The sequence below is a fragment of the Asterias rubens genome, chromosome 1 (genome assembly GCF_902459465.1).
Source record: "Asterias rubens chromosome 1, eAstRub1.3, whole genome shotgun sequence".
NCBI classification, from domain to species: Eukaryota; Metazoa; Echinodermata; class Asteroidea; order Forcipulatida; family Asteriidae; genus Asterias; species Asterias rubens.
The window spans coordinates 8,906,231-8,927,980 of NC_047062.1; the positions used below are offsets into that span (position 1 = coordinate 8,906,231).

The 21,750-nt window shown below is 39.5% G+C and overlaps 1 protein-coding gene across 2 annotated transcripts; it reads right to left on the bottom strand.

Moving 5' to 3' along the window:
* Positions 1–227: 227 nt before the first annotated feature.
* On the bottom strand, positions 228–18,130 carry LOC117294632 (bone morphogenetic protein 2-like). 2 transcript variants are annotated; one of them, XM_033777131.1, is made up of 3 exons: positions 17,248–18,130; positions 5,542–5,903; positions 228–5,154 (listed from the first exon to the last, which is right to left on the bottom strand). In XM_033777131.1, exons 2-3 carry the CDS (start codon positions 5,894–5,896, stop codon positions 4,241–4,243), a joined length of 1,269 nt encoding a protein of 422 aa, XP_033633022.1. In that variant the 5' UTR covers positions 5,897–5,903; positions 17,248–18,130; the 3' UTR covers positions 228–4,240. The 2 variants fall into 2 exon arrangements, with proteins under 2 accessions (XP_033633022.1, XP_033633030.1); XM_033777139.1 differs by lacking the exon at positions 17,248–18,130 and having other exon boundaries at positions 5,542–5,972.
* Between the last annotated feature and the right edge of the window lie 3,620 nt (positions 18,131–21,750).

Consider the following 21,750-nt stretch of genomic DNA (forward strand, 5'->3'; position numbering starts at 1 on the left):
TCGAAATCCAATTCGCGGAAAATTACTTCTTTCTCGAAAACTACTCCACTTCAGAGGGAGCTGTTTCTCACAATGTTTTATCTACCAACCTCTACCCATTACTCGTTACCAATTAAGGTTTTATGCTAATAAATATTTTGAGTAAAAAGTACCTTTTTAAATTCTCAAAATGGCTGCCATACTGGTAATCGACAAAAAGAAAGAAATTGTGAACTGCACACAAACTATTTCAAAGAGATTTGTTTTTATGATTTATTGTTCTCTGATTGTTTCAAAGTTGACTACTACTGTATACCAAAGTTGTATTACATAAAGCACAATTCATTTTGAGTCGTCATTGTAATTATAGTTACAAAAAATAGTAAAAGGCATTCCTGTTGAACCAAGTGTGTTTTAAGGCATAGTCAGGGCTAGTAAACCATCTAGGATTATGTACAAAATTATGCACAAACCCCAATAAGAATCTTTCATCTTTCTGTGGAAAACGAAAACGAAACCAAGAGTGCGTTTGGCGATCCGAACCGTAAACACATTTTAGCTTTGGTCATCGGTTGAGCGTTTTTGCGTGTTCGGTTGAACTGCGGTGATGAACCTGTTCAGACCAAATTTGTTGCCGACTTGTTGCCTCGGTTGGACTTGGTTGGGGTCGCAAAAACGTGTGCCCCCATAACACCCCTATCTTCTTGTGTCACGTTGACAAACAAAAACATGTTTGATAGACGGTTTCAGTTTGTAACAAAATCATCTCACTTTTTGCTTCTTAAAAATGATATGTGCGTACGTTATTTTCATATTATAAGTTTTCTCTCCGTTACCAACTTTCATACAATAAGATTTCTCAATCACTGAAAATGTACGTGTCCTTTTTAGTTGTTTTAATTTCTTACTTATAAATGCAACTATTTTCAGGAAATACGCATCGATAAAATATTAGAATAAGATCCGTATTGGGTCTAAAATGTCTTATTGTACAAAACGAAAAACATTATGAAGTGATGAAGACTATATACAAAGCTTGCCCACACTTTTTAAAACACGGGCGAGTTCCTTCTTCTCTATACTGTGATTTTACATTAAATAATATAATTTAATATCATAAAAATTAACACTGCTGAATACAACCGTACACAACATCATGAAGGTAGTAAATACAATAACTGTCGCACTGTAATAATAAATAAACATACCCTTTTAGTTTCATTAGAAGACATATCTGTGCCGAAGAAATGTGTGTCTTCTCAACAGCCTTAACTTCAACCGTTCAAACAGATTACTTATATACTGGGAAAGTGGTGCAAAAGGCCTAAAGCATGCATGAACCATTTTGCAGAAATTGAACTTCAATTAATCTGACTTCTCTCTCCCTTCATTTTATGAAAGAATAATAGGCACGATTCTTCCCTGGAATAAGACCCACAAAATATCACACGTACACTTTCAAAAAGTATAACAAGAACTAAGTACTGTACCCGAATACTTGATACATGTAGAGTTCGTCAAAATAGGCCCACATGCAAGAACATTATAATAGATTCATGTACAGATTATAACAATATTTATTTACGTCTAGATTTAACTCTTTGTAGAATACAGTAAACATTTCCGAAACGAGAAAGCACAAAATGTCCAGAACACAGTATTTCGTGAGCAAAACCTACATGTACCTGTCCCTTTTACTGGGGTTTGTGATATGATCCTGTCATATTCGATCAGTCATATAATCGGGACATATTTTAACCGAACTTCCAAAGCTATAAAGGCTTGTGATTTAACTTAACGCCACCCAAAAGCACACACTAACTTTACACCACATCCTATTAACTGTACATACTGGCCGATTGCAGTGCATTAAAATGTATGTACAATAAGCATAACATGTGCATGTATTGTATGTTGCACGGCAAACTATGCAAATTGCAAGATGAAACACATTGAACACAACCGTCAGTTAATATTCAAAATTGGAATTAAGCTGCATGTGCTGTCTGCAATGTTATTATTACATATTATTGTGTAGTCATTTTGAGATACGACTCCAAACGATAGTGAATTTAACGTGTTTTTTTTGCACGGATGTGATACAGCCTTGTAGCAGTACAGACCTTTATTGTCTAAAGTTTCTAAATGCCTGATATGACGATATCTGAGCATAGAGGGACTAGGATTCAGAGCCAAGATTGAGGTTGGAGTGTGCTGTGACAATGTACATCAAATGGTTTAACATTTAGACTTTCACTTTGCCTGTTAATACGGTACAACATGAACGAAGTGTTCTTACCTTCAAATCATGCTCACTGTGTTTAATGAAAACGACCCATGCATCCAACAACCTATGCTCAACCATAGAGCAAGGAGCAGATCACCAATACCCGACATTGTGGCATGAAGGAGTTGCTCTGTTAACAGTGGCATGAAGGAGATACTTGCTCCGTTAACAATACAGCAAACTGCGTGGATTAGTCTCAAACCGCTGAACAATAGTCTTTTGTTCGGCAGAGAAAGGTTATGTCAAACTTGGTATTTCATTCAATTCCACTGTCGTACCCCAAATTGTCTCCTTGACGAGGGGTGATTTTGAAAAGGGTTTGGTAGCCATAGGTCATTTTGCGACTCTTTGTTCCCTGCTACCATTTTACCTCTTGACAGCTGTTCTAAATGTAGCCAGTGATGGAATATGTCACACTAGGCTCATATCATCAGTAAGTTTAACGCCATTTTTGACATAATCTTTGATACAAAGTTCTAAATTCCATACAATTTTAATTACGTAATTTTAAAGAACACCCGAAATGACTAAATTCCTTATGAATAAAACTCTGGTGCGACAAGATCATTCTGTAAAACTAAAGGTTATTTTAACATGATAATATATTTTACTTGTACTTATATCGTTATGAATACGAGTTGGAGTATATCAGACTAAATGTATGTGTTAAACCTTTAGAATAGAGTGTCATTGTTTGTTTGAATATCGATTTGAATAGTCTTTACAGATAGTTAAAACTGATATCAAAGGTGAACCTATAATGCTATTGCTTGGTAATGCATACGCATAAAGAGTATTTTGACAAATCTTCAATTTAAAGTATTTGTCCTTTTTTGTATGAAACTTTGCAACGCAGAGTTAATTAATTAGCACACAGTTTTTTTACACGACACGTACACTTTTATGGTAAGCTTATGACTGTATATAGCATAGGAATACGGGACATGGTATAGCACAACACCGGCGGTATCCTACTTGTCTATTTTGATACTGTGAATACGCTGTGTATCTAATAGTATACAAGGGTTTTAGAAGATCTTTAACCAATGTACTACGGTTTCGCTGATGTTATGATGGAAGTTACCCAACCATGTACAATAGGTTTGTGTACACTTCTTAGGGATCACTCCATGTATCTGGTCTTCATCCAAATGCCCATTTTATTTCTGAAAATGACAAAAGATCTTTAATGTTTCTTGAATGCTTTGTTGCACAAGAACCAGAAAACACCTCATAATAAAGGCACTTTGATATGTCACATGTACACACCCTCATGTGGGGTTTTGCAAGTCAGTTTTGGAAAAACATCTGTTGTGAAAAACATCGAACTCGTTTCTAAGGCACACACCGATGTAACAAGGAAAAAGTCTTAAGTATAATTTCAATTCATTCTCCTGATTCCTATGAATGAAATAGGGGCTCTTGAATCAACTTCACAAACAGACAGGGTTCAATTAAATGATTTGACAGTTTTGACTCTGATCTTGCGTTATTATGAATTTCTTTCAGTTTTCCATAAAATAAAAATCATTTTTCCACGTCATCGAAGGTAGTTTCCAGACAGGTGGATTTTGGCACAAGTATCCCAACAGTGGAAAAGTTACGTTTGTGTAACATTTGTTTTAGTAAGCAATCATGACTGGTTGTGGGTATGGTTGGTAACCATGCATTCGTCACAGACCCCAAGTATTAAAAGGCCTAGAACCCATGTGTTTTGTGGGTGGTTGAAAAATTCCCGCGACAGTATCTTTACTCTATTTACTCGGACTTTCGTACGAGCTGCAATTAAAAATATATACTGCATATGAATATGAATTATGAAATATAAATAACTTTATACATCGTGTTAGATATTAAACATATTAACAAGTATGATACACTTAAAACTATATACCTGAAAAAAACCCAACTTCTGCTTATTTAACAATAAAATGTGAGATTTTCCCAGATTTATATATAAAATTATCTGAGGGTTTATCGGCACCCGCAGCCCTCTACGACCATGTCCTGATAGTTTTTAAGAATGACGGCGTCTGATTCGTCCAGATAGAGCATGCTTATTGGACTTAGATCTGTTGGTACACAGCATGCTTTGGGTGCTAGCTGCGGACTCGCCGAGTTAACTAACGTCTGCACTATTGCGTGGTTGGTAGCATTCAGGTGATCCACAAGCGGGAACGGGCACTCCCCCTGGCAGTAATATGCCTGGTACCCTGCGGGTGCTACAATCCAACTATTCCAGCCTACGCTGGTGAAGTCAACGTAGAGCGGGTGGCGTCGACAGTTGGGTTTCAACCGTCGCTTTCGGTTATTTCTCTCACGACTACTAGTAGAGCGTCCTGCCGCCCGTTTCTGCCTCCCATCATCAGTGTAAGTCACAATTAGAGGCCTCTCTTCAAACCACCTCGTTTCGTCTTCCAAGTCCCCTTGCTCAGTTACAGACCGAGCTATCCTAAAGTTTCTGTGACCGCTTGGACGTCCCCTACTGTCAAGAACTTCAACCTCGATCCCATGATTTGCGCGAGGCGACCTCCTCCAGTCCAGTATTGCTGGACGTACGTCAAACGATTCCCATGTGGCGTTGCGAACATCCACAATTTTGGTATCGATAAGTCTCTTTATGATATCCTTACTGTTTGACACTGGCTTTAGAATTTGATACACATTCACCCTGTGCTTGAGTTTCTGTATCGAATGTTGTGTTGTATTTTCTGTGTCCCTCGTGTCAGTGACGTCTCTCTTTGAAATTGAATGCTGAGTCTTACAGAACAGACGTAATTCAGCGGCAGTGAGTACCTCATCTTCTGCCATGGTAGATACATTGAAGGTGAGCTTGTGCGAGTGGCCGTTTGAGTTAGCCGCTGATGGGTTCTTCTCATCGTCGTGGTCTGAAAGGAAGAAAGATGCAGTATATTGCAACACCGTCATACAAGAGGATTTGTGGTTCTTTTGTTTGGCACTGGGAAACAATGAACTTGAATAGGAGAGGATCTCAATAGGGAGGGTTAAGCCGTAGATTGGGAACACGGTATATGGCCCGAGGCATGCATAGGCGTTAATGTAATAATGACTCCAACCTTTACAGAGTGACAACAGTGGTGTTCTGTGTAAAGGAATTACCTGTGGATACGTAGATCTGAGTTAAGCTCCACATACAAAACAACATAACTCAAGTGAACTATCTACCATGGTATGTTAGGCTGGTAAGCTTTCCTTATCCAAGTTAATGGACTAATATTGACGTTGGACTCAGTGCAGAATCCTCAATAACTTACCGTGATGGTGAAAACTTCTGACAGTGTTCGCAGTTCGTGTTGACTTTCCACGGACGTTAAAGTTCATACTCGAAACGGGCGAGTTTGCCTGTTCATTGTAAAGATCCAACATATACTGAGGCACTTGTATTCTCCGGCTGGGTTTGGGTTTCTCCTTCAGTCCGAACATGTTGAGGAGGTTGTGTTCAAACGCCTTGATGACCGCCTCTCGGCTTTTGTGTTTCAAACTCTGTCCTTCGTCATCTGTCTGTTGGTCTTTTTTTCTTTGAGTCCTCCCTCCATATGTACACCTCAGGAGTAGTAGATAACACACAACCAGCATTAGCCTCCTATACATCATGTATCCACCGACCATAATGGTTCTGTATAAAATCCAAACGAGAAAGTAACACCCATGTTATTATAACTCATGTACTCGACTGCCTGAGCCCATGTCGGCACTGACTTTAACGCGGGGTATGCAAGCACGTCACTGCCAGATCTTACCTCTCTCAATTAGTACGGCTCAGGATTTTTTTTTTTTATCATTATGTTAGCTGGTACCCCTAGGTGCGAGAAGCATTGTGTATGCTCCTGTAAGTCATTTGCATGTTATCCTGAATGGATGGGATTGGACTGGGGTGTATTGAAGATGGTTGATAGGTGACATGACTGTACCGGGGATGAACGTAGATTATAGAACAATGTGAAGCAAGCGTCTGCCCATGGACACAGTCACTTGCCATTAAAAAAGAGCCATACATGGGTTAGTAACTGAAACCCTGACTGATTGAGCTCAGCTAACACCGCCCGGTATAATCAAACCAATTAAGGCTCTAAAATCCCATTTGGATTAAAGATATCGCGAGCAGTCCAATGTTTGTCCGTATACAAATCTGAAATGGAACACCGGCGAACATCAATTAACAAATTAAGAACACGACCATTAAGAACTGGACACCCATATGGGTAAAACCAAAAAGAATAACTGGAAACCCATTGTTTGAAACTGGATTGTTGTTAACTTGAAGATCTTATAAGCTTGCCAGGCTTTATTTTGCAGATTTATCAAAAATAATATTACTATCATGAAACATGTATTTCGTTTTGGGCTGTGGATTTTTCTTCCCTAGTACAACAAAGGTTAATACAACGTTAAAACACGTTCAGTTTGGTAAACGAAACGTTGTAAGTTAATAACCCAAAACTAACAAACTCTGTTTCAAAAGAAGTAGGCCTATATAATTCACATGGTGGTCAAAAACTGTGAGAATATTTTTTGTTTTGAAATGACAAGAGGTAAGTTTTGAAGGGGTTCTCGTCTAGGAAATTTACCAGAATATTTTATTCTTTCGTTCGACCACAGAGAAAGGACCTAGTCAAGTACTGAATCTGCGATAATTATTTTTTTGAACTCATGTCACATTAACGCGAATTAACATATAACGCAAGAGGGTTTTATTTTCTGTCCATTCTACTTGACGACCATTTATTGGAAAATCTTCTGTCAAGAAATTCTGGCGAAATCCTTAACAAACAGTGACGAATAAAATAGAAAAACACATTTTAACTCGTCACAAAAGGTACAAACCCGACCATATCTGAAGAAAAACACCCAACAGTATTTGCAGAAATTTTGAGTTATCTTCTGGAGAAATTTCCCAGTAAACTACGATGATTGCAATGGTGTTGCATGCATACAAAGCTTGTTCATTCCATAAAATGGTAGAACCAGTATGAATGGTTGAACCGTAAAGAAGGTCCGTGGTCCTTTCTCTATTGTTGAACCGTGTGTAGTGACTTTCAGAGCCTTTCCCCGACAGCTCAAGACACGAATTTATACAGGCGACGTGGATATCGCTGGATTATCTAAACAAACTTCATATTAACGATGACACGGAGGAAGTCAATTCATCACTGCGGATACTCGGGCAGGATGACTGAGTGCTCAACTCAAACAAAATCCTATCCCCAAACGTTTCGTTAGCATCCAGGATGATAAATCAAAATATGTATTTACATAAAAAGTACAGCCAATAATTCAGCGTTTATTTGAAACACGATTTTTTTTTCTTTGCTGGAATGCTGGACGAAGGTCAATGATTTGCAATTACGAACTTCCGAAAAATATCCATCTTCTTCCTCTGACTAAACTGAGCGAAAAAGGAAATTTATATAAAAGTACAGGTACTGTACTTTATAATTGTGTGTTTAACACTAATTGATCGGATATCCTTTTTAATGATAGATGTCTGAAAAAAAATGAAGACGATTGTCTTCAATCATCATAAGGGGTAATCGACTACTAGGATTGTGATTTTAAAGGCACGGTATTGTTTGAATTGTTGTAACAGAAAATGCTCCAACGCGCAGTTAACTCTCACGGTGAGACAAACAAATATTTTGAATGCATATTTGCAAAGCATAGGCCTATAGTGGGAAATAAGTAAACCCACAATTTAATGAAAAAGATCAGCACCATGCAAATATTGCCCTGGAAGAAACATGTTGGTGGAGTAACATGTCCATCAAGTTCAGCAAGTCTACTGTCTTGAAGACCATCACAAAACGCTGATCGAAACGTCGAGAGTGATTAATAACTGATTCGTTTCAGCAGCCATACATTCTTCACGAGATTTTAATGGTGCGAAACAAATCTGAATTTGTTTAAAGATAATTTATGATTAAGTCCAGTTTGTCTGCATACTTTGTAAACTAAAAAACCGAGTCGCTTAAAACACAAATACTTTCGCCCATTGAAAAAAATCCTCTATGTGAATAAGTTGCGATCCCCTTGCACATACATGCAAGGCAGCCAAGCTCATGCCAAACATGTCCTACATGGGACCACGAAAATGTCATCGTGGTTTTTGAGAGGTTTCACTGTAACGCCGATCGGCACTTCCGAAGTTTGATTTGGGTTAACAAAACAGCCCAAACCCTCCATAAATTATACAAACAATTTATCTTAATTGACAGGCACTGGTATACAGACATGTAACGAGTGCAACATGGACGGCTACGCGCCACCAAAGCAACATAACTGTAATGCGAAGAGATGGCTGGCTGGCAACATTGTATAATGCAGATAGCTTATCTTCATTTTGATGCCGATCAGAACATTATAATTTAAAGCCCTTTTTAGTCGAGAAACTTATCTCTGATACCACGCCCACATATTGTTATCATCTGTTTGATCTGTTGGCAATTTTCGGAAGAGCTAATTTAATCAAACCACATTTCTCTAATCATCTTGCAGGGAACATGATTTCGCAAACGCTGTTTTATGTTCTTGTTCCCGAAAAGTTTACCCAATGAGCGTTTTCAATATGCATCATTCACGTGTTCTAGAAAACTAGACAGATTAATGTAGCTCAACGTTTGCCTTCTTTTGCTGTTATTTTGATTAATTATTGCAATGCAGGGAAGTTTACTTTATCACTTCAGCACGCTTCCGTCAGAAAAGTACAAAAACTCGTGGTATTCGCGCCAAAATACTCCGCGAGGTTTTAACGAGCCATAACGCACTCGAGACAAAACTGTTGCCGAGCTGCAGTCCGCTGTGTGGCACGGATACGTTGGAATGATGTACATGATTGTTCATAAAGAATTTGATAGTGCCCATTCTGTCAATTTGGCTTTAAGTATCATATAAGCATATAGTACAAGGCACTGGCTCGGCCTAACCATGGAGGTAGCTACCTATGGCCTACTTTGATGCAAAGGGCTTGGCATCGAATGTTTAACTGAGCAACAAAAACTACCATTGATGACGTCACAGAACACTTGTCATAATAGCCTCTAAAAGTTGTCATTGAGTTTAAGATACATACAGAAGAGTCTTCCACAAAGTCCTTGCGTATTAATCATCATTCATCAAGCATGGGGTTGCCATACCTAATTAGTTGTCACCTGTTTGTGCCATCAACATTGGTTTTAGCTAAATGGGTGGTGGATATAAACTGGGTGGTATCTCCATAATGATACCATGATGTTGCCAGATCCTGACTGATCTAACAATCAAATCTCAAACCCATCCGTGGGTACATAACGCGTAGTAAATATGTCATATCCCTATTGCATGCCTCCCGACAAAACTATAATAACGTATGTGCCCGGCTAGCCCCATGACAGCTGGGTTCAGCATTCGGGGCCAGAGGCCACCACATACCTTCACTGGTACCAATTTTCTGGGCCAACCGTTCTGTATAAATATAGGTAGGAAAGTAAACGACAAGTCAGTCACCCGAACTTAGGAGGTTGTTAAAGGAGCAGTAGCACTCCCAACATGTTGTTGCAACTATGAATTTTCAAGACAGGGTGGGTTTCAGGGAAAATCTGGTGAAAAAACTTGTAAAGGATGCCGATTCACATGTTTGGGTGAAAATTTTCATCTTTCTCTAACATACTTGAAAGGGAGTCATTCAACAACTCTCAAGTGTTCCTTACCAAGTTGGTCGTTAACTTGTAAAGTAATAAGCAAAAGTATGCCTATGCGCCGTGCCTTTAATCTTGATCATGAAAATACATATCAAGGAAGATTGATTACCAGAGTTAAGAAACAGAGAGCAACTAATAAAAATAGCTTTAATTTAATTTAATTGCAAAGTCAGTCGCAATCCAAGACGAGATCCGAAGACGCACGAAATTTGCAAACGGAAAAATGGGGAACCATTTTGCAACACCATGCTTCACTATATTTTGGATGTTAACATGTTTTTACTAAAAATGATTGGTCAATACCCAGTAATGCTAATAGGCCTAATAGGAAAACTACACAGATACATTATACTTTTTCAACAATTACAGGAAAGTATGACTGGACCATTTCACGCCTGTACCAATCCCTTTAATGACTGATTCAGCATAAGTGGTTAGGATCGTGTCACTACGAGGGATTAGATTGACTGTCATATTAAAGCTTCTACACCGGATCTCATATTAAGAAAACGTTCACGTGACAGAGATCTTCATCCAGGCTGACATATGGTGGACATTTCACTGTGATACGGGGCCTGAAGAACCGACTGTGATACCATTCATTCACGGTGAAACCATGGAGCTCCTAGCAAAACTAGGGCAACTGAAAAAGACATTTCAAAGATGACCAGAATGTAGTGATCGAATTGAGATGACCATTGTGAAAGATCTTGGGCTCATGAGGACGCCCTTTTCGAATGGCACTTTGGCCTACTACATAGCAATCCCCATAAAGCCAAACTGTTTCTAGGGGCCTTTCTCAAACCACGGCTGTGTATGCAGCTTGCATTTAACCTGCATTTTGGAGCAGCGCGTAGTGCACGGATATCAGCACGCGGAGCCTGAGCCGGAGCCCAAGCCGAGCTTTGAGAAAGGCCCCAGATATAGACTACATTTCCGATACAGCTTCGTCAAACAGATGTGTTAGTATAGTTTCCTGGTTGACAAGTAGCATTTAAGAGATCTTGTACTTCAGGGGAGCAGACTGTCATCACAACGCTTTCTGTGACGTCGACTTGAACCGAGACAAAACCAATATGGCGGACCGTGTGTTAGAAACAAAATCGCGCAGTTTGTGGTCGAGATTCGGCGAGAATAGCGCGTGGTCTTCACCTTAATGTGAACATCATATATCTGGGGGAAATGATGATAAATGTTTAACAGATTTGCTAAGTCTAGTGATTTTATGGAAACTCAGACCCAACAACTCAAATTTAAGCGGATGCAACGCTTATAAAAAAACAAACCATTTAATTATGTTGACATCGTCCTGTGTGTGGTTGCCAACACTCCATGAACAGTTCATCTTATAAACAAATACAACAAGTTACTCAGAAAATACCGTCAATGGTGAATGACAATAATATTTACAACTTTATTACACAACGACTAAGACACACAATCAATCATCCTGCCAATGAATTCCGACAACAGTTTGGCAAGCCTCTAAAAATAAAGATTCTTTCTTGCCAGTGTTCTGTTTAGCATACAAAAAACTTGATGTCTTGTTTTCTTATAAAAACAGCCCGAACCAGTGCAGAGTGATTTTTCCCTCAGAGCTTAAACACATATCAGATGTGGATTTTCTTATCGGTTCTAGCCTATAATTTTTTATAATATCCTATGAAACCAGACACACTTCTCTGACTAGACATTGTAAATGTTTCAAGACTCTCAAAGTAACATTAAGTTCTACCCAATGTAGTATCTGTTCATCAAAGAACTAATTTCGATCAGTCGTGGCAACAAGTATAACCCTACTCAGGAGTGCTTCACAAAAATATTTCACAGACTGTTTACCCAGGTAAGATTCGAACCCACGTCCCTGCATTCTTTAGAGAAGATATCATAACTACAGTGGTACTCAAGTACCGCCTTCCCGAAGACATAATCGCTAGCATTTGGCAAATCTACGTCTGCGATTAAAAGCCCCTTTTCCCTCTGATAAAAGTTGTGCATTTCTTGAAAACATTAATGTCTTAGCGGGTGGTGATGCAATTTAATTAGCAGACTCTGCTAATCGAGCTGGAGTCTTCATACTAAGGCTATTAAGTTAAGATTAAAAGCAGCAGCAATCAATTAACACCTTCGGTAATAAAACCTAATTATAACAGCGACTCTTTTACACTAATCACTATGTCAAAACCCAGCAATGGCAGAATGAGTAGCCATTAACAGAACATGGCCAACTGAGTCTGAACCTCAACCACGTGCTAGAACATGGGTAATTGTTATTATAGGATGGAACGAATACAACAACAAAGCACAGGGCTATGAAACACACAGCAATCCCTTCCCTCCCCGAAACGGTTTTGCCAAAACGCTGCCTTTTGTGCAGACAAGCCTTTAGTTCTGTACTTTGCATCATTACATGAAGAAAAGCCAAATACTGCTACTCGGTAAAAGTTTTCACAAAAAATAGGTTGTTTAATTCAGGAGTAACTTAAAGTCATGTATTAACGGTCCTCTGAACGCTTTTAATAAGGTTGTGTGCTAACTACACGAGTGATGGTCCACCAACAGGTTCGGTGTTTATTACGATGGACCAGGGGGAGATCCTGTGAACATTCGGGGAATTGTCAGGTACGCTTCCGTCCCCTTAGGGAGCAAGACCGAAATGTTTCAACTTGGCACAGCTTAGCAAACAACCTCAGAGTCAACGAGTACACAGTGGCGTGACCCTATAGGTGAGGAGATTGTCAAGCCTATGTGTACAAACCAATGGAGCTATAAAACAACTGTAGTGTAACCGGCTAGTCATACCACCAGTCACTTGGCAGCAACATTCCGGACGTTCAAAACCTCCACAAAGTACAAAGCAAAAACTTATTCAGTTTTTACGACAATTATATGAAGTCTTTTAAACTTATTGAGCAAACAAAACAAGTACTTTGATTCTTGTTTTAACGTGGTTTGCAAATATATGAATCCAGTAGGCCCTACTACCTTTTGGAGCTCAAAGTACAACATGTACATGTACATGTTGAACTGGTACTGTACACGTGTACATGTTTTTAAGCACATCTTTGAGTGGATGGACCATGGATGGACATTGAGTCTAAACTATGCATGGCTCCCCCATGTCTAATGGCTGCCTAATATTCGTGCGTCGTGAAGCCTCTTCAAATTTTTCAGGGGAAGACTGTGAAAGTTTACTGATTCTGTCTCAACCAGATCGGAAAAGAAAATTAGGTGAATTTGTAATTGCTTAATTGAAAGAAAAAACCACGAGAGCTTCTTCTGGAAAGTGGGCCTTTAAAGACATCTACAAGTTGTTAAGTCTAATCAAATTTGAACCGGTAAACAAACATTGGAATAACATGTCACGCAATGCGCGTGTTCGATGTAATTGGAGTTAATTTGTCAAATTAGCGCCTGTCGGTGACCGTGTCTACTTGCATGGTTGTCGATACACTTAATAATTGCATAATTTGATTTAACGATGACTTAATGCTCAACATCTGTATCTGATCGGGAAGGTGATGGCAGATGTACCGTGGAGCATTCTGGGGCACAACTTGTTTTGTGGGGTACGATTGCTCTGGCCGTGACGTCACGGTTCCGCTTGCATGTTGTGCTTTGCGATTATGTTCTTTTCGGAGGGGATCAACATCTTGCATGAGGGCCGTGTCTAGACAGTGCAAAGGTATGATTGTACGGATGGACAGTGACACTTAGCCCAGGCCGTTGCGGAAGGAGGATGGGTGATATCAAGGTTTATTCCCCTAAAAAATACGGTACAGTTTGTGTGGTTCCCGGAAAATAATTAAATTTGTCCTAATGTTTTAAAGCTTGAATGGTTCATGGTTTAAAATTGGTATTTGTTCCAACCTGCCTGTGACTTTCTATTAATGTGCTGTTCGGAAAACAGTTTCAATCTTATTGGTTAATTACCTTTTCACATGATTGCAATTATATTACCATGTAGCGCTTGTAAGTAACCAATATCCTTGTTCAAACGTGGAGGTAGAAGTACCTCCATGGTTTAACCGAGTAATATATAAGATAGGCACCCATGGGCATTTGGGTGAATGTGCACATCCGATATTGTACATCCTGTTTACAATTTCGATATGTAAATTGTTTCCGCCAGTGATAAAATAATTTCCGCAATTTGCAATTCTATATAATCCTCACAATATACAATGTCTGAAAAAAATAAAAAAAATTACACTTGAAAATAGGAAATATTTTTAACTTGATGGTTTGTAGGCTTAGAGTTTTAATACATATGCATCGTCCTTGCTCAAGTATATAATGAACACACCGGTACAGTAAACCCCAATTAAGAATTTAAAAACTAATACAAATTTCCCCTCACTAATTTATCCGTCTCTAGTATTATCGAACAACTTCTGAAAAAAAAAATATGGAATCGTTTGTTTTCTCTCTCGTCACGTGGCAGACTTTAAAGATTGTATATCAACACCGCAACAAACACAACTGTTAGTCCAGTCTTGTAATCCTCCGCATGAATGATTCCTAAATTTGCGTTTTGCATTTGAAGAACGCGCATATTGCCGTTGATGATTTCAGTTGCTTATAATCGGTTATATGCTACTTATTTAGGTTACCTATTTGGGTTGCTTATATCGGTTACTTTTTTATGTTGCTTATTTCGGCTACTTATTTAGTTTGCTTACATAAACCATTTGTTTTCACTTGATATAGTGATTCGCGTAAACAAGACACACGAAATGATCACAGGTTGGTTACATCATTGGAGAAAGTACACGCTATGGTTAACTGCATTGTGTCTATTGACAACGCGAAGATGGGAATTTATTTACCTCCAAAACAATGTACTTTTCTGGTCACACGCCTACACACAGAGTACAGTTCATAACAGGGTCAAGTACGTTACCTCACTGGATACTGTGGATTTAACAAGTTGAGTCACCTCCCATTATCACAAGGTCCTTCAGGTTGTCCGTTTAATACCTTAACAAAATATGGATTTGTGCCAATAAATTGGCTAGGGTTTTGGCCAAAACTTTCTAAAAGAAAGACACTCAAATTTAGGAGGAGAAACAGCCTGGTAGCATCAAGTCAGTACCGGTATAACTCGGGTCAAAGATATGTATTTTGCATCGGCACAATATGGTCTTCCTTTTTGGGCCTGCATTGTTTTCTCTCTGTGAAATAAGGATACGGAAAATCGACGCATAAAACTAAAGTTTGCGTTAACTATCTTGTTGCATTCTGAATATCTGTGTCTGTCACGACGCCTGTGTGGTATTCCATTGATCTGCTGTTAAATGGCTAACCATCAATGGGGTTGTAACACAACCAGACCTACGGTCCGTCAACTTAAATAGTTGTATTTTCACAATCTCCAGCGATACTTGGCGGATTTCCCGTGAGACACGTCGGCAATGTACACAAGACATTCTTCTAGACTTCCCCAACCTGTCGTTAACAGCGTTTGGTTCCCTTCAAAACCAAGTGGCTGGGGCCACCGTTGATTGAGAACGCAATGAAAGGGAAAATGAAATGTCAACCCATTACCTGCGGGACTTATGTTACCAATTAAAGTCTACAGCGGCAAGTCTTCTCTGGCCGAGTGTGTGCCGAAAGTTGGAACCGCAGCCTCTTTTTATTTATTTGGGGGCATATAAAAGTATCTCCCGGCCCGGGGAAAACCTCCCATGAACCCGGGCTAGTACCCGTTCATCACAAGAAACATGATAAAGAGCTGTTTTTATTTTCTTCTTTCCAGCGGCTTGTTTCTTGTTTTTGAGCCAGGTGGTAGCGCAGAACGCTGCCTTGGACGCGGAATGATTTACCGCGACCTATTCGCCGATGACTCGCTCTGTCTACGGTCGACATGAACCCTCGGCTATTTCAATCGCTCTAATAGGTATCAAATCATCGAATATGGAACTCCCGCGGTCTACCTGTAGTCCCATTAAACAAGCTCAGGTAAGGCGAAACGGCCGGTGGGTATAAGTCTTCTCTTGTCGTAGCGTAGACGGGTACAAGATAGATGTTTATTTTAAGCTTTGGTAATTCTGTACAAATGAATTGTAACCCAGTGGTATTTGGGATATGCAGCTAGCACTAGGTACAACCCGTATTATAATGATCATAATAACTCATTCTGACTAACGTGACCCCAGCGTTCAAGTTCTTACCGGAGTGAGTCAAGGAGTGTAGGATCACAGTCTGCCATGACCACGTCTTGGACAAAGTTTGGTCGGAACGTGGTCGGAATCAAATACGATTAAGAACCAATTTATTACACTTGAGTATGATCCTCAATTAATTGAAGTGTGCACAGGCAGCCTTGTCCCGGCAGTACGTCAACTTTTAAACGCGTGGCAGAACATATCAGGAAAATAGACCGACAACAAAAATAACAATCGTAACATAGAATTCGCTCAATGAGCAAGATGTTATTTCTAACGTTTAACCGCTTAGCGTTTTTTCAACAAATATATCTGAAGAACAACTTGCAATTTTTGCATTCAGAGGCTAAAGACTGTTAGTGCATACAAATTAAAACTAAATAAACAATATTAACAAATTGTGCACCAGTAATTACTTTAAACTCACAGAGCTTTTTTAGAACAGAGATTTAAAAAAAATTACTTTCTCGATTTTAACTGTTCGTTTCCACAGACCACGACTTTAATATGCAAGGCTTTCACGGTGCAGAGCAGAGCAAGTGGGAAATGAGTGTAGTGAAGAGAAGCACATCTGTCTAAGAGGAAATGAGCTAACAGAAATGGCTTGTGTCATTTGGGGTTGGCCAAGTTGACCTAAGGAATTTGGATAGGTCCCATTGTCACAATAAGTCTACTCATCTAAACCATGAGGACATCGCGCAAGTGTTGTAAGGTTAAATCATCTGTTTATGACATGATCTTTCCTAGTAAGCTTGTAGTGTAGGCACAGTTTAGTGATGGTTGGTCTTTGAGTTGACAGATAATAAACCGAAACATCGTAGCAGACGCTTTTGTTTTTTAAAGTTCATCGAACATTCCGTCAGTTGTTTCAATGTTCTTGCAAGTTTTTAACTCCGCGGAGCAGTATCTAGTCCGTATGACATAATAATTTATTCGCAGTTTTTTGGGTGGAAATTGAAGCCTGTTTCATTAACACAGTTTGGATTTATAATTGCCACACTGGCTTCACATAAGCGTCAAACCGTGTAAGGCTTAGCATTATTGAAATCAGTTATAAAAAACAACAATTATTTATAAAAGATGAGAGAAGTTCAGGTCATACATAAATTTCAATACTTACACTTTGGACGGCACAGCCGTGCCCAACGTAGATCACGACAACAGGGTTATTATCCAAAGAGGCCCGGTGGCCCAGACTGGTACTGGGTGCCTTGATGAGGGGAGGGAACGATGATTCGATGCAGTCGCAAGCTTTTGAAGACGGTGTGCGCCCAGTCACTTGCAATCAAAGAGGGCTATTGCAGTAATCTCCCAAGTTAACTCCTGTTACACAAAGACAGCTGCAACCATCTACCTAATAGATATTTCCATATAATGTTTCACCAGCATCCACAGCTCTGTGTTTTAAATCGTTATAAGCAGCAGAGTCGCAGGTGTGAGGCTGTATGTGCACAAGACATCTTATATATAGCTAGCCGGAGCGTTTGTCGAGCGGAGATCTTGCACTATGCCAATCAGCGTCTTCCCGGTAAACTGACTTGCTTTGAAGTCCACTTGGTCCTTAATGATATCACTTTGTAGCGACCAGTTTGCAATCTCCATGGGTGTGCAAGGTGTTACACCAAGGCTGTACAAGCGAGACTCGACGAGTCCAACTGCTGCTGGTGGTTCATGGGACGACACGCATATCCGCGCTCAACAACAAAAAGACACATGGTTTGCGTGTCAGATGTGATTCGTCAGAGAAACAAAGTACTTTTTGATTGAACTTGTCCAGTAATTCCAGCCCAGGGTGTGTTGTGGTGGCTAGCTACCACAGAGGGTGAGCCAACAACTTAACTTCCTTCAGACTCACGCCGTGGTTGGTTTAAATGTTGAACCCCGCCGCGCAATGCACCCGATTTGGAAGCTGTTTAAGCATGTTGGTTTACACCCACTGAGAAGTGCGGAAGCGATCCTAGGTCTGTTTTTGGATTCTCCACCCAAAAAGACTCCTCACTGTGTCTATATAGATGCCGAATACAGGCGGAAGCTTCAGTTGAAGTCACTGGCGACAAATGTGACCCTCGTGCGTTCCAAAGCTCGTACCTGTACAAAGTTACCTGGCTATAGCCATGAAGCCATAATGACGTCTCCAATAAACTCACGTACGGTCCCCGCCTCCCCAATAGAAAGTGGCCGAATAGAACGCGCACTGTGATTGGTTACACGTCGATTTGTCTTGCCTTCCCACTCGCTGATCTATCTGCCAGTCACCGTACTGCGCAGAGGGCCCGAGATAGCAATCACTGTGTACTTTTTTTAATGGTAAAACCAAACAGTTGAAGTGTTACATGGCCATGCGATGACAAACCACGGGACCCTAAGGGTCTAGTCGGACAAACGTAACGTAACAAAGCTTTCAGGATATGACAACCTTTCCCCTACCCTTCACTGAAATGACTAAAACATGAGTTGAGCCTGAACCATTGTGAACGGTGGGGGCGTCCTGTTAGTTTAACAGCCTCCTTAAGCTAGACCATGGCTAGACCAACATCAAGATTATTTCATAGATCTTGCATTATAAAGTGAAGCTTCTAGTTCATGACGTCTTCTAAATGGCACCGTTTGTGATATATTGTAAAATTGTATTGTCTCGTCTGGTCTCCAGCCCTAAGAAACCCACAACGTTAATTTGACACAAAGACTGCAAAGCAAAATACAAAAATCTGTCCAACAAATGTAGACACATGTCCATCAGGCTGCCACAGATGGTGTCCCAGCAGTGGACCGAACCACAGCAGTAATTACCCAAGAAATCTCACGGTTGGACTCTTTTGAAGTCCCCCGTTTTCCAACTGCGCCCAGATGAAAGTCTGAAACTAAAATACCCCGTTACATAAATACTCTCCAGTAATAAACCAATAATATGGTTGATTTTATCCATGGGGTATGGTGATAGACTGGGTGTGCGTTACACCATGTTGTAATCATCTGGTTTCTTCAAATTAGGGACTCTCTGTTGATTTCATAATAGTCGGTGAAGTTGACCTAGACCCCAATCATTGTGAAAGTTTAAAGTAGCCATGTACCTGCGAGAGTATGTGTGATATAGAGGGATTGAATTAAACAAATTCGAATAAAATATATAATATCTGACTTGTTGATATATAGGCCTATTTTTTAAAATATATTATAAGCAAAACTTATCTTGTGATTTAGGCATTGCATGTTGAGGTATCAATTTGGTTCTCGGTGACACGATTTGTAAATCTAATTGTCAGGTATGTTCTTTTGAGAACTTGTCTTGAAATTTTAAAAAAAGAAACTCTTGAAATTGAAATATATTGCGGTTTAGGGAAGGTAAAATAGACCTTTCACGTGGTGGGTGGTGATCTTAATTTTCTCCTATCAAGTCCATCTAAAGGCAGTGGACACTATTGGTAATTACTCAAAATAATTATCAGCATGAAACCTCACTTGGTAACGAGTAATGGGGAGAGGTTGATGGTATAAAACATTGTGAGAAACGGCTCCCTCTGAAGTGCCATAGTTTTTGAGAAAGAAGTAATTTTCCATGAACTTGATTTCGAGACCTCAAGTTTAGAACTTGAGGTCTCGAAATCGACCATCTAAACGCACATAACTTCGTGTGACAAGGGTGTTTTTTCTTTCATTATTATCTCGCAACTTGGTTGACCAATTGAGCTCAAATTTTCACAGGTTTGTTATTTCATGCATATGTTGAGATACACCAAGTGAGAAGACTGGTCTTTGACAATTACCAATAGTGTCCACTGTCTTTAACCAAACCGAAGCTGAGATCCTTCAGGATAAAAAAAAAAACGTGCCTCACCCAAACATATTTCTCAAACAATTTTACAAACTTTTTAAATTTGTTTATTATGTAAGTTTTATATTACATATATTTTGTTGTTATGGCATAATATATGTGCGTATTATCAAGCTAAAACTTCATCAAGTTCATTGTTAGAAAGTGATTGATAATGACATCAGCGCACGAAATGGTAAACTGCGATAAGTTAATGCAAAGGGTATATACCCTTACTACCCAACGACACATCAAAATAAAACTGTATTTTTTTTAACACGGGCACGAAATTCACCGATTTTATTCGCATTCCTTGAAACCACCACTCCCCGACAGCGATGTGAAATATTTGTGGGTGAGCAAAACTTGGACATGGTCTTAACCTTCCATGTCAATGAAATTGAATAATGAAGATTCATTAGAGTTTATGACCTAAGCATAAATCGTTGATTTGGGATGGTCAAGCCAGGTATAAGTTCTCAGAAATACTCAATGCACTGGGGAATGATTTGACAAATTATATAATTGCTATCCTTGCAGGTGCCCCCTCCCCCCCCCCCACCCCCAACCTCACCTCACACACCCATCTCCTAGAAGAGAATCTTTGGTATGACATTCCAGAAGATGTTAAAACTCCTTGGAGATTGGACATGTGATGAGCTACTACGTTCACTCTGCAGTTTTACTTCTCCCAGGAAAATGGTCGCAGAACGAAGTCAGTGGTCGATGGAAAGTCGACGATGATGGTCACATGATAAATGTTTAGAGCAAGACAATTTTCATTCAACACTCCCTTATTTTCCCTTTTCAAATTCGCCAAAATAGGATAAGAATATAATACAAGTTATCATTAACTATAATCACCTCTTAACGTTTGTGAGTTTTATGTAAGCTAATGGTGTTTTTAAAAACGATGTTGGGCTGCAGGAACCAATCATGGGTGATGGCAATTTCTCTGAAAGGCACTGTATACCTTTGGTAATTCTCAAAGACTAGAATTCTCACTTGGTTTATCCATGGAGGTATATCCCACCATGCAATGCATAACAAACCTGTGAAATTTTTTGACTCCACTTGGCCACCCATTTTAGCAAGAGAATAAAGGGTCTCAGGGCTGCATTTTTTTTGTAAGATTGAGAAAATTACTTCTTGCTCAAAAACTACGTTACTTCAGAGGGAACCGTTTCTCACAATGTTTTATACCACCAAACGCTCTCCATTGCTCGTACCAAGTAAGCTTTTCTGATAACAACTACTTTGGGTATTTACCAATAGTGTACAGTGCCTTTAAAATGGTGGATTTTATTTGTAGCTTTTACTTTAATTAAGTTTATTGAAAGCTAGTGGATTTAAAAACGATTTGGGGCTCCCAGTGCAAATCAAAGGCTAATTTATACCACCACCGTCAATGCATGTACATGACACTTTCTCATACAAGTCAATTCATCTGTTTTTAAATGCAGAGGATCATCTCAATCAGCTCTGCTCGCTGAAGTTTGAACAAAGTTCTGAATTGTAAAACACATCCTGACGCCACCCCAAGTTTCTAAGTATTTTGGATTAGACACAAAGACTGACCCTGGATCCAGGTCAACTCTGACCAAGCCTTATTTTTAATGGTGATGTTTTAAACATCAGAAAATACAGTGCCTACTGGTTCCATTTGTACACAAAATTGTTAGGAGACCCCAACGGCGACAGCAACAAGTGGACAAACAAGCCACATAACATGCATTGTTTACGAAACAAAAGAAGAAAATAATAATGTAATTTTCGGCTGTAATATTTTGATGTAACAAATCGAAAGATTTC